Below are 13678 nucleotides of genomic sequence, written 5' to 3'. Positions count from 1 at the left end.
TGCACCGTTCAATGCATATTTCGTCAATGTTTCAGTATGTTAATTAGCTGAAAAAATATTAAAAAGCACATGATCAGTGCATAAAGGAGGACCAAACTGTTAAAAGCCATGCGCGCTCTCCAAGTGAGCTAACGACACAGCTAGCTTGATGCTAGACCGATCAGTGGATTAATATCGTCGTTCCTATTAAAAAAAATAGGACTTTCACATGCTAAAAGGACAAATGAAAATTTAATTTCCTCTAATCTAGTTTGGAGGAAAACTTTGTCCAGTAAATATAATGACCTGGAATGTCTAATGCTGAGAAAATGGCAAGCAATTAAAGACAATAGAATGCATCCAAAGCAAATCCACAAACCTATAAAGTACAGGTGTAAATTGGGAGAGATTATATGGCTAGATAAAGAATGCCAAAGCAAGTGGAGAGAGGCAAAAAATTGCATGTTACCTAATCTTGGAAAAAATAAGGGTTAGGAAGAAAACCCTCCACAGCCATCTGACAGACTCTACTGCATCTACAGATGGTCGTTCTTATTTCAACCTCACAAATGCGAAGCAGAGAAACTACATTGATTTAAGTGAACAAAGAAGATGTTAATAATAAAAGAAAATATGTGGTGTCATCACTTAGCAGGGGCTGGATCGGTTTCAGCAACTTGATCAGCCTCCACAGCTGCAGCAGCCTGCTCACCTTCAGCAGCTGCAGCAGCCTCTGGTTTGGAAGGGTCAGAAGCAACATTAGCTGCAGCATCTTTTGCAAGTGAAGCAGATGCATTTCCTCCAGCAGCCTCTGTTGTAGTTGGCGTGGGACTTTTCCCATTCTTGGCATCCTTCCCTTCCTTCGGGTTCTTACCATCTTTGACGGGCGTGGGTGGGGGAGGCATCATGTGTGGGGGAGGATTTTGTTTTAGCTTGGAGAGAATCTGCCGCAATCTTGAAAGATCAGTGGGTTTCCCGGGCTTTGGACCCTGAATGACAATAACTGAAGGCTTCTTGTCAGCATCTTTTTTCCCTCGCTTCTTCTCAATGTTAGGGACCTCATGTGGAATGAGCTCTGCTATTGCTTTCCAGTGATGCTTGTGGGCTTCTTTGTAGAACTTCTCTTGGTCAGCCAAGTAAAGCTATGCAAAATATCAAGTCCATTTATATTAGATATAAAGCACAGAAAGTGATGTGAGAGAGAGAGTAGGGCCAGAGGGAAAAAGGGAAAATAATAACATTTGAAACTGGTACCTTCTCCCTTTCTCTATTGTTAGTCTTATTTGTTTCACAATTCAATCTCCTTTTCTCATAAAAGGATTGTTTATACTCTTCAGCTTCTTCAATAATTTGATTTCGCAACTCCTTTTCTCTCTTTTCCTTTTCTTCGAGATGGATGGCATTTTGACTGCACCAGTAATGTCAAGGGCTTTAAAATGTACCAGTAAGTAGGCTAGCGCTAAATATGATAGTGAAACATCCATATAAACTCATGCAAACACTTGGCAGACTTCCTTGTGTCGTTGGCTAAAGACATGTACCAGGTGAATAGGGGTGTAAAAAAAACCAGAAAACCAGTTGAACCAACCAAACCGGTGGGTTCGGTCTGGTACCGGTTCTTAGGTGAATGCGAGCTTTCCATGTAATCAGCTCTTGGCTAACCCTAAATACTATTTTCCACATGCTCATTATATAAGAGAGAAAAAGGTAGAGAAAAGTGGAAATCTAGCCAAAGACCTGAATTGAAATGCTACCCTGAGCAGACATACCACCATCCATCCCTCGGTAGCAGAATACAATTTCATAAACTCACAAGTCCATTCCAGAGGGAGTACTTTGGCTCCCAGGGTAGCTTCGCCACTCACCAACCATCATCCCTCCTTGGTAGTGCCAAATTAAGATTTTCTTTCAATCAGTGCAAACTCTAACAAAGAAGCTTAAACAAACATATTGCTTGGTATGATGTTGGCTGTCTCTAGAGAAACTTATTAAGAAGTTTCAAAAATAATAAATTTAATAAACCTAAAAAGTTGTCTAGAATGTAAATATATACTCGTCAAAGGGAAAGCCTACCATGAATTTTGCACTAATCCATATAATCTCATGCTTAAAAAACAACACAATAGATACAAATTATATTAGCCCCTCCCCCGAGGTTTAGGAAAATATCAAGGGCTTATCTCCTATTTTCAGAAACTATACTCTGCCCCTTAAAAAATGTGATCCATACAATATGTAAACCTTTACAACCACTCACGTGCCTTTACAAGCAATACAAAGTATTCTTTTCCCAAGTTGACTTTCCATGTTGGAGCATAGCATCCAAGATTGAACAAATGGAATTGAAGTCTAAAGCAGCACGTGTTAAAATGAAAGAAGAAGAGAGTTAGTTAGTCAGTCAGTTAGTTTATTTTCTTCTGGTACTTGTATATAAATACAGAGCCCTATTTTGAAATTAATTAATTCAGTCAATTTCATAAAAGCAATTTTCTCAGTTTCCAAGTCTCTCTGCTTCATCTCGAGTTCCATTTTCAAGCTTGATTCATGTCTTCATCTAAAACTTAACATGGTATCAGATTGAGAACATTCTCTGCTTCCGCAACTTTACATTCTTGCCACGATTACAAAGTTTTTGCTCTGAAATCTTTGTAATCTCCAGAAATTTCTCTTACATTTCTTGGAAATTTCCAGAAATGAGTTCCTCTGACGATGATCTCTCTGTTCACTCCTCTAATTCTCGTCGAAATCCTTTGGACGATTCTTCTAGTCCATACCATTTGCATCCAAGTGATAATCCTGGTGCGCTGCTTGTTGCGGAAATATTTGCTGGTGATAATTACATCGCGTGGAGTCGATCGACGATCGATTACCATTACATTAACCATCAAGAACAAAGTCGCATTCATCGATGGATCGATTCTTGCTCCTGCTGATCAAGTGTTCTTCACACTGCTTGGCTGTGAGCCAATAATTTGGTACTTTCTTGGCTCATGAATTCTATATCGAAAGAAATAAGAAATAGCCTGCTTTATGTTGCCTCTGCTGTCGATCTATGGAATGAATTGAAAACCAAATATTTGAGAAGTGATGGTCCTAGAGTTTTTCATCTTGAAAAATCTCTAAGTTCCATTACTCAAGGTTCTTTGACGATCACTGAGTACTTCAGTTCGTTCAAGACACTATGGGATGAATATCTCAATTACAGACCATTTCCAACTTGTATATAAATACAGAGCCCTCCTTTGTAATTAATTAATTCAGTCATTTTCATAAAAGCATTTTTCTCAGTTTCCAAGTCTCTCTGCCCCATCTCGAGTTCCATTTTCAAGCTTGATTCATGTCTTCATCTGAAACTTAACATTCCATCCAAAGCCTCATCTTATGGTTGCTAACCAAACTGGTTAGATGATGAAATAGAAAAGTGTTATCCAAAGCCTCATCTTAGGGCCAAAGTGTTATTTTCGGGAAAATAGAAAAGGTAAGTTCATTATAATATTTCCTCTAACCTTGAGGAAGGTTGGTGTAATTATACCAAAAAACAGAATAAAACAATCGATTTCAAGTCTACTCAATAATTGTTATTGCAATTGAATCATATAAATCACAACAAAAGTAACAAAATGATTATTATAATCGATGTAAAGAAACATGCATAAATACTAATGTTTTAGGTTATAGGAACTGCTCAGATCTCAACCATCTCAATTTCCTAATGAACAATAACAAATTCATTCATAACAATCATCAATCAGTGAAAACCCAGTTAACAAATTCATTCATAAATCACAATTCATAATTAGCTAACCTATTGAAACCCAGCTATGCAGTCATAAATCAAGCATAGTTTTTCTTCTTTTTTTCACGTCATAGCCGAAAACTCAACCGGATTTTTAAACACTCACCGCCTCCACTCGCGCAGCTTGGACCCTTCCTCGCGCATCGCCTCAGGCGGTGGCAAAACGGGGCCGTCCGGAACAAAAGGCCCGCCATCATCAACGTCATCATCTCCAATAGAAGCGGACTGGAAGGGAGAACCGTAGTCCGGGTCGGTTGGAGCAGGGATCCCGTAAACGTCGTCGTTGTAACCATTGGAGCTGTCGTGATGGTCGGTGTTCAGGTCATCGGAGGAAATAGGCGGTGGTTCCCCAGCGTATTCGTAGCCAACGTAACCGTCGTCGTTGTCGTCGAAGGACGCCATTTCTGAGCTCTCTGGCTCTGTGTCTGTGTATTGGGGGGAAGTGGGAGTCGAATGGTTAGTTTGTCGTTGTCTGAGTTCAAAGGCCAAAGGAATTAACGGCGTGTTCAGGGAGGGCGTTGTTTGTTTTGTAGGAACCAGATTGAAGGCAGATGGATTGAATTCCAAACAAACACTTGTTTATTACATTTGTTGACTGGGAAATAAATCTGTGACGTGGACTGACGATATTTTTTTAAAAAAATTTTAAAGAAATTTCACGATAATAAATTAAATGCACGTTTTACATCTTCACAATCATCTTCGTCTTCTATCTCTTTAAAGAAATTTCTTCTACGCATGATTCGAGTTTGAACTTGTTTAGGCTGTCTTTGCATGTTGGGCTACGTTCTCTATGAACAATAAAGAGTTGATTAAAAATATATATAAAATGAGTTTAGATATATTTAGATATTAATATGAGTTTAGTACTATTTATGAGAATATATTGAATTAAAAAAATTATAAATTTCACGTGTAAAAATGTTTTAAATTAAGATGAATTTAATAATTTGAAAGTTGAATATTTAACTGTTAGACTCAATTTAAAATTATACTGAATTAAGTTGATCTCAACTAAATCTTGAAATCAAACGGAACCTTAATAGTAATATTGTTGAAACTATTGTCTACTGTTTCACCTTGTACTGTGTTTCATGATGCTAAAACTCTTTCTCGAAAGGTTTTTTTTGGCCATTTATATTTTTTATCAAGACTGCGTTTGGATGTTAAACTGAATTGAATTGAGTTAAAATGATAAAATATTGTTAAAATATTATTTTTTAATATTATTATTAGTTTGAGATTTGAAAAAATTGAATTCTTTATTATATTTTATATTGAAACTTAAAAAATTTATAATGATGAGTTGAGATGAGTTTAGAAATCAAACGAAACCAAATAAGACAATTTTTTTTTTTTTTTTTTGGGTAGAAGGAGGACAGGACCTCCAAGCTTTACTGATAAATCTTCAGAACACGTGGTTACAAAACTTTCCACGGAAAAATTAACAAAGAATACCAACGAAATAAACCAACAACCAATGAACTCTACAGCACCAAGGTCAAGGCATAGCCGCATCCATATTTAAATTAAGCATTCCGGATATGAGGCAAACCAAGCTTATCTGTTTTTAGAAGACCCCGCAATCTCCATGGCAGCTCTGCAAAAGAATTCCACTTTGAATTGCAGCCCTCCGAAGCCATTCTCGCCAACATGTCTGCTTGGCCATTCCCTTCTCTATACACGTGTGATATAGTTATAACCATTTCATTCATCATCTCTTGCAGCTCCTCCCAGAAATCTTCAACATACCATAGTCCACATACTGATTTACGCAACCAGTTCACAATAGTAATGGAATCAAGCTCCAGGTCTAAATCATTAATACCCAGATCTTCTGCTATTTTTAGGCCATGAAAAACACCCATAAATTCTGCAAAGGAACTAGTACCTTGTCCTATTGGAACTGAAAAAGCTGTTACCAACTTACCATTGGAATCACGAATAAGACCCCCTGCCCCTGCTGCACCCAGATTTCGTCTACTACTGCCATCTGAGTTTAGTTTATACCGACCTACATTTGGGCGACACCATCGAACAAACTGCATTTTTTTTCTTTTTTCCAGGTTTAGAAGGAATACTCCACCCCTTTAGAATAAGACCAAATAGGGCTTACAAGTTCTTGATTGAACATTGTTTGCAAAGAATATAGATAACTCCATAGCTTGGATGGTACACTTCTATTAAAAGAATCATCTCAGAAAATTACAAGTAGAAATGAAGGCAACAATATCAGGATTGCTTACAACTTCAATGCTTATACAATTATGTCAATTGTTCTAGACGTAATCCAATCCAATAAAAGTAGATGAACAGCTCAGATAAGCAACAGTTTGCTCTCCTCAGTACAACAAGGATGATAAATCCAAAACCACTTTGTATTTTCTCTCTTTGGTTGCTAACAGAGAGAGACTGGATCTTCGAGAAATGCTACTCATCATCCCTACACCACATACCAATATGTGATTTGTCATTTTCGTCCTTCTATTTAAGCACACATGTTTATACATCAATATATGTGTATTTAAATAAAATGGTAAAAATGACAAATCACATGGTGCGTGGTGTAGGGGATGAAAAGTAGAAATTTTCATTTTGAAAACCCCACATTCTGCAAGACTAAATCCAGTAGCCATATGCAAATTCTAATCCCTTGAAAGCTGTTAGGCAGCCTCATTCAAACCAACTAGTCATAGGACCAGGAAGATTTTGGGTCGTTTTGTAAACACCCCTTTAACCAGTCATTTCTTTCTGCACAAGATGCTCCACATCTTCCAGCTCCACTTCACTTCCTTGCCATCCATGTTCGTTCTGAAATAGCAACTCAATCTGCTCCAATGATTTGCCTTTAGTTTCAGGAACAAGCTTATAGACAAAGAGAACAGAAAGAGCTGAAATAGCAGAGAAGGTGAAAAAGGTTCCAGCCACTGTAATTGCATTTGATACAGAGAGGAAAGACATGGCAACCAGTCCACTGCACACCCTATTACCCACTGCCCCAAGGGCAGCTGCTTGAGCACGGAGTCTTAAAGGGAAGATTTCAGATGTCAAAACCCAGCAAACAGGGCCGATTCCCACAGAAAAGAAAGCTACATTACCACAGACAGACAGAATTGACAAGGCAACTCCAATCTGTCCTTTCCCAAGTAGAGATAGAGATATTCCCAAACTGAACAAACAAATAGTCATTCCAATTGTGCTCACATAGAGCAAGGGCTTCCTGCCAAGTTTGTCAATACAACTAATAGCAACCAATATAAAAACGGTCTTTGTAACACCAACAGCGACAGTAGCAGCAAGGAGATTTGAGTTCCCCTTGACCCCAGCTTCTTTGAAGATTTCAGGACTGTAATACACAGTTGCGTCAATTCCCGTGATCTGTTGGAAACACTGGATTCCAAAACCAGTGACCAGCATCCGGCGAAGTGAAGGAGAAGGGCTCAACAGTTCACGCCAAACAGCTTTCTCTTCGGACTTGTCTACATTAGGATTTCCAGCAGCAAGTTGTATTTCGGCAAGTCTCTCCTCCACCTCTCTCTCATCCTCATTAGTTTTTAACAACACTAATCTTGCTTCATCAACTCGGTTCTGCATCACCAACCACCTTGGTGACTCGGGAATTACGAAGAGTGCAAGCCCAATGAACACCGAGGGCAGAATTCCCACACCAAGCATTATTCTCCAATTTATGTGTGCTGGAAGTCCAGAAAACATGTAGTTTGAGACATAGCCAAGTAGGATTCCTAAGTTTATAAAAATCTCAGGGAATGAGGTTAGTGCGCCTCTAGCAACGGTGGGCGATATTTCAACAATATAAACAGGAGCAATCATGACTCCAAAGCCAATTCCAATCCCAGCCAGGAGTCTTCCGATCATTAGTACTTCAAATGAATGAGCAAGAGTCATTACAGCAGCACCGGCTTGGAAGACAACAGCTGCTAAAGCCATTGTCCATTTTCTACCAATAACATCTGATGTTCTACCACCAGCTAAACTTCCAAAAAGCGAAACAATGCTCAAAATCCCGACAAGTACTTCTTCTTGCACCTCAGTTATCTTCAGATCTTCTTGTATAAATATAATTGCTCCACTCATGACCCCTACATCTACATATTGTAAACACCAAAAATGACAATTGATCATTATTAGAGTAGGACAGTATAAACATACATGATATACATAGAAGCTGGCTCATTAATAGAACAAAGGATCTTGATAGTTCATTTTTCACCACTATGATGATTGGAACAGGAGTTCGTTGTAATGGATTATTAACACAACAAAGAAGACAACAGCCATGTCAAATGTTGAGGTAGATTAGTGAACAAGAGCAGCCAACATGTGTTTTTCTATTACTGGAAAAGAAAGAGAGATAGTAGTTAGCATACCAGTTGACAACCCATTTTCACTTATGGAATAATTTTAATTTCTGTCTTTTCTTAAATAAAAATAACTCATCTAACAGACTTTTCTTCTAAAAATTCGAAAATTAAAAAAAGAAAAAAAAAGTTTTTATTGATTCAGTTAAATTGAATTGTCAAATGATATGCCTTCTAGAATGATCCAAAAATAAAGCACTAGAATTTAACAGTTTCCCCGTATGGAAACTTTCCATTTAAATCTGAGTTTAGCTATCGCAGAGTAATGTGAAACAGATCGAAGATCTTAAAATCAAAACTAGGTTTGCAAATTAATCTAGTTAAATTTTCGAAAGTAAAATATGAGATTGCAGTTTTCTTTTGTCGATGTGTATTGCCCAGGAGAGAGAGAGAGAGAGAGAGAGGGAGCAGAACTTTTCTCAACAACTTCTGCTCCTGATGTACCTCGATGCTGAGACTAAAGATGTACGATAAAATTCCAGGAGGCGCACATAAATGAAAAATGAAAAGTAAGGTTAGGTGGCTTTCCACTAGTGACTAGTTACCCTCATCTACAAAACCAAAAGTTTGCATTTTTATATGTACCATTAATGTTTAACTCAAACAATGACCCATCAAAGTAACAAAAGAATCCATTCAGTTCATGATAACTGTGTTCCTTAACATGTCGGTTCTGACCCTAGTAAAAAAAACCATATATATGAAATAAAAATCGGAATTCCCACGGATGATTGGAAAAAAGGCAAAAAACTAGACATAAACGTTGGAATCATACAAGAGTTTGTGTTTGAATTGTCGGTCATAGGATACCGAGGTTTCTTTTCCCTGCTAATCTAAAAAAGCGGATAAAGAGCTTCACTTGTTTTTTCCCGATCTCTAAATAAAAATCAAATCAAATCAATCATAAAGTACAGATACTTATGGGTGCTCTCCACAAATGGAATTCATTCTTCATCCAAATTGAAAAGATATAGGTAGAGAGCCCATCCGATTAAGAGCAACAGCAAGGTTTCAAAAATCTTCGATACATTAAATTGTTGAAGGAAACATTTTGACTAGATTAATAGCTGAAAAACAACAACAACAACAACAACCACTCAAAGGCTGACAGATAAAAAAATATACCATAGCCGAGAAGAACAGAGTTGAGAGAAGCAAAGACGGCACAGGCAAAAACATATTTCCTTGTATTCTTACTCCTTCCCTCTTGATGATGATGGTGTGAAGCATCATCAGACGCTTCGGGGAGCTCTGAGTCCATCCTTCTGTATTTATTCTTTGTCCCCAATGGAATACCTGAAAACCCCATCTCTCCATTCCCATTTTCTTGGACACCCACCAACGCCATCTCAGTTGAAAAAACAGAAAACAAGACAGCCCAGAAGTTTTTTTTTTTTTTTGGGGGGGGGGGGGGGGGGAGGAGTTTGACTGATAAACTATCTGAGCCTAAGCATGTATTGGGTTTTAGATCTGAAAGAGGGCAGAGGGAAGGAGAAGACTCGGCAAGTGGGGCCTTTCTTTTTGTCACACAAGCAACCCCACATCCTCGGTCATTTACGTATGCCAATGGTCTGCGTCACAAACTTCGACCTCTCACGTCAGAAAGCTCCAATTGTCCTTTCAAGGTAACAGCTGTGGTCATGGGGAGTAAAATATGGAAATTTTTTCAATGATTATTTTACTAGCCAATCGGCTTTTTCTTCCTTGCTTTTTTCAGGAAACTTGGAGATTCTAGTATATTTATATTCTGAAGTTTTTTCTTTGAACTGTATTTTCTCGAGGTTAAGCACTCGTTTCGATAGTAAAATATGAATCGAGATGACAAATTCCTGAATAATAAAAGGTTGATTTGTAAATGGTAATTAAATAATTTGAATTAAGATTTTTATTAAATTTTAAAATATGATAAAAAAATATTAGATAAAAATATTATAAAATTAAAATATTGTTAAAATATAATTTTTTAATAGAATTTTTATATTTTGAAATTTAAAACAGTTAAATTTTTTTTATATTTTATATAAAAGTCTAAGGAAATTATAATAATTAGATGAAAAAATACGAAAAAAAATTAAATAGTTTTTAGATATTAATCAGATGAAATTAGATAAGATTAAATGAGATGGAATGAGACCAACTGCATATCCAAACGGACCTAAACTTAAAGCTACAAGATATTTAGGAATGGTAGTTTTCAATAGTTTTTTAATCAATAGGATAAGGTTGGGTGTATCGTTATTGTAAACAATTTTTATTTTTTATTTTTATTTTTCATTTAATTTTGAATTTTTTTAAACATATGTAATCATTAATAAAAAATAAAATAAAAATATACAATTTTTTTAATAATTATTTTTTTAATCATTAAAATAAATTAAATAAAATATTCGAACAATAACTTTAAACGGTAAATTTGAGAAAATCAAATATCATTTTCCATAAAATATTAATATCATATGATCCTATGTGTTAGGTGGGGTTCCCAATATTTTTCCCAAACAAATATACATATGGGTAAAAGAAATAAACAAACGTTGCAATGCGATCCCATTTATAGTAAGGCATCATCACTATCAAACAACGCGAAGGCTTATGAATCAGCTCTCAATATTTTTGTACTTCCTCACATTTTTTTTTTTTTCCATTCCGGCCTCTCCATTTTTGACAATTCTAGAAGAGTACTTGCGCGCACACAAAAATTTCTTACTAAGGACACGAGAGGTTGTCACACTTCCATCAACATTAGGGTTGGAGGACGCGAATGAAAGAGGAGTTCGAAGGAATGTTGGTGTTAGGGTTAATAATGGGCTTGTGTAGTAGGCTGGGTTAGGTCTAGTTATGTTAGGTTGTGACGTATGGGCTGTCACTTAAGCCTCATTCTGATTAATAAACATTGAGTCCAGTGTTATGTAAGAGTCCATGAGCCTAAGATCTAGTCCCAATTTTCAGTCAGTATATGTTATTGCTTGGATGTTCTAGAAGGGAATCTAGTTTGTTATTCCCTAGTGTTAGACCCTATTAGAGGGCAGCGTCCCGTGCACGTCGAATTATGCTGAAACTTTATCAAAGTTGTTATTTTAGATCATTCCTTCATTCTCTCTAATTGTTGGAGGTACTCCCCTCTATGGAGATAACCATTTATAGTCATCCATAAACCCTAGCTAAATACATTACAGAATATCAAAGTGTTACAGTTGGTATTAGAGAGTGATCCCTAGTGACTACCTCTTCAGTAGATCGCCATCTTCAACCTTCAAGCTTCATCATGGCAGAGGGTACCCGCCTCAACCAACTCGAGGATGGGCTATCATCCTTGAAGAAGTCCATTGACTCACTGCTCAACAACCTCAAGGCTAGCCACTCCGAGCTGCATTCAATGTGGTCGATCTTACAGGAGATAGGATTCTGGTCTATCTGTTTCTCATTAATGCGTTGTGATTGGAGAAGCCGTTGGCTGCCTTCCCCCTTCTTGAGCCCTTGGGTTCACCTGGGTCTCCTCCTTTGCTATTCCCTAGTCTTCCCCACTATGGGTCATGGGCCTTGGCACGGGAGACCTGGGCACAGCCCGACTGAGTACAAAAATCTCATTTCCAAAACTCATGGAAAGGTGAGATGAGTTAAAAGCATGTAGGCTAATACATACCAATATCTTTGTAGTAATCTTGAAATCACTCAACTCTTTGATATTAAAATGATCTCAATACTCTATTATCACACTATAACAACTTATTATTAAACTAGCTGTTATCGTAAGGATTAGGTTACATAAATGAGTTTACATATATATATATATATATATATATCTATATTATATATCTTGTGCATTGGAAATGCCAATGCTTACTTTAGAATTAGTTTTTTTTTTTTTTTGGTTTTTGTTCAAACAAAAGCTTTTAAATCAAATGTGTCCCTTGTTACCATTGACTATCGAATTCAAACTCTTTGAATAGGCTCTGAAAATAATGCATAACCGATGCAGTAATGGAAAAGGGTTTGTGTTAGGAGCTTGAGCGATCGATCGAGTAACTAGTGGATCAATAGGAAAAGACGCAGAATCAACCCGGCGTGCTTTACCTATTGTGAATAAATCAAAGAGAAAAGTTAGGTTGTTTTCTTAAGGACCCCACCTCAGCAACAAGGTGCTGAAATATTTTCTTGATATCATTCATAATAATATTCCCAAACTTATAAGCAGTAAACTCACAAGGAAGGAATTACAATGACTTATTCAGACGTAAACGTAATTGATGCCAAACTTAACAAAATCATAGCTAATTGATTACATAAAAATAAAGCAAGTCAACGCCTCAATTCCCTTATTCAAAAAGCAGTAAAAATAGAAAGTTGATGTCTTGGAGCTAAACTCCTGTAACATTCCTCCCCTCTTTAAAGTGTTCCTTGTCTTCAAGGAAAAATTTCAGAAATTGAGCCTTGATCAATGCCTAATTCTCTCACCGTTAGATTGCTGCCCTTCTAATGAACCAAAACTTATGCCTGTTGTCCACGCCCACGCTGAGATAAAATAGCCTCTGGAGTGATTGGTGGTGCATTGAGCGGAATTTCAGGTAGTTTAGTAGTTGCTTCAATGTTTTGTCCAAGTTTTAACTTCAAGAGAGAAATGTGAAAATACAAGATGAACTCGCGCACCTTGAGGTAGTTCCAATCGATATGCTACATGTCCCGCTCATGCAATAATCTTGAATGGCCCATAGTACTTAGTCGATAATTTCATATTGGCTCTCTTTTCCATCGTTTGCTGCCTATATAGCTGTAGGCGCACATAGTCATAATCCCTTGGCTGAAAACTCTTTTCACGATGTCCTTTATCGTACTGGACCTTCATTCTATTTTGGGCTTGATGGAGGTTGAGGCGAACTTCCTTAATAAGCCAGTCTCTTTCTTCAAGTGTTTGTGCCACTGATTCAACTCTTGTTGTGCCATGCATGTAGGATAAAATAAGGGGGGTTTACAGCCATAGACAAATTCATATGGGGTTCTTCCCGTACTCAAATGTGCACAGGTATTATAGACGTACTCCACCCATGGCAGCCACATAACCCAGCCTGTTGGTGACTCACTAGTGAAACACCTCAAATACATTTCCAATGTTCGACTAACCACTTTGGTTTGGTCGTCTGTTTGTGAATGATATGACGAACTACAATTAAATTTAATTCCTTGCAACTGGAACAACTCTAGCCAAAACTTGCTAGTGAAAGTTGGATCACGATCACAAACAATGGATACGGGTAGTCCATACAATTTAAATATATTCTAAAAAAAAATCTGGGCCGCTGTCATCGCTGAAAATGATTGTTTGAGTGGTATAAAATGAGCGAACTTGGACAAACGATCAACAACCACAAAGATAACATTTTTTCCATGAGAACTTAGAAGTCCAGTGACAAAATCCATTGATCTATCAGACTAGACTGCTGCTGGTATCAGCAGCGGTTAGAGAAGTCTGACTAGCTTGGTACGCTCGCTCTTGTGTCGTTGGCACACGTTGCATTTTCAAATAAAT

The 13678-nt window shown here is 37.2% G+C and overlaps 2 protein-coding genes across 2 annotated transcripts; both read right to left on the bottom strand.

Annotated features, from left to right (window-relative positions):
• Positions 1-319: 319 nt before the first annotated feature.
• On the bottom strand, positions 320-4309 carry LOC121253054 (clathrin light chain 1). Its single transcript, XM_041152951.1, has 3 exons — positions 3882-4309; positions 1234-1387; positions 320-1121 (listed from the first exon to the last, which is right to left on the bottom strand). The coding sequence occupies exons 1-3, from the start codon at positions 4175-4177 to the stop codon at positions 624-626; spliced, it is 948 nt and encodes a 315-aa protein (XP_041008885.1). The 5' UTR covers positions 4178-4309; the 3' UTR covers positions 320-623.
• A 1617-nt stretch (positions 4310-5926) lies between these two features.
• Positions 5927-9722, bottom strand: LOC121252746 (probable polyol transporter 4). The gene is made up of 2 exons (XM_041152530.1): positions 9280-9722; positions 5927-7881 (listed from the first exon to the last, which is right to left on the bottom strand). The coding sequence occupies exons 1-2, from the start codon at positions 9500-9502 to the stop codon at positions 6509-6511; spliced, it is 1596 nt and encodes a 531-aa protein (XP_041008464.1). The 5' UTR covers positions 9503-9722; the 3' UTR covers positions 5927-6508.
• Positions 9723-13678: the final 3956 nt, after the last annotated feature.

This window comes from Juglans microcarpa x Juglans regia, chromosome 2S (assembly GCF_004785595.1).
Source record: "Juglans microcarpa x Juglans regia isolate MS1-56 chromosome 2S, Jm3101_v1.0, whole genome shotgun sequence".
Lineage (NCBI taxonomy): Eukaryota > Viridiplantae > Streptophyta > Magnoliopsida > Fagales > Juglandaceae > Juglans > Juglans microcarpa x Juglans regia.
The sequence above is the reverse complement of the archived record's forward strand: the minus strand, read 5'-3'. Positions and strand labels throughout refer to the sequence as shown.

Excerpts from the sequence above, each read along its gene's own strand:
- LOC121253054 (XM_041152951.1), bottom strand. The coding sequence starts at position 4,177 with ATGGCGTCCTTCGACGACAACGACGACGGTTACGTTGGCTACGAATAC. Across the intron at positions 1,388-3,881 it reads AAGCTGCGCGAGTGGAGGCG|TCAAAATGCCATCCATCTCG; the intron begins GTGAGTGTTTAA and ends TTACTGGTGCAG. Across the intron at positions 1,122-1,233 it reads ACAATAGAGAAAGGGAGAAG|CTTTACTTGGCTGACCAAGA; the intron begins GTACCAGTTTCA and ends TATTTTGCATAG.
- LOC121252746 (XM_041152530.1), bottom strand. The coding sequence starts at position 9,502 with ATGGCGTTGGTGGGTGTCCAAGAAAATGGGAATGGAGAGATGGGGTTT. Across the intron at positions 7,882-9,279 it reads CTCTGTTCTTCTCGGCTATG|ATGTAGGGGTCATGAGTGGA; the intron begins GTATATTTTTTT and ends TACAATATGTAG.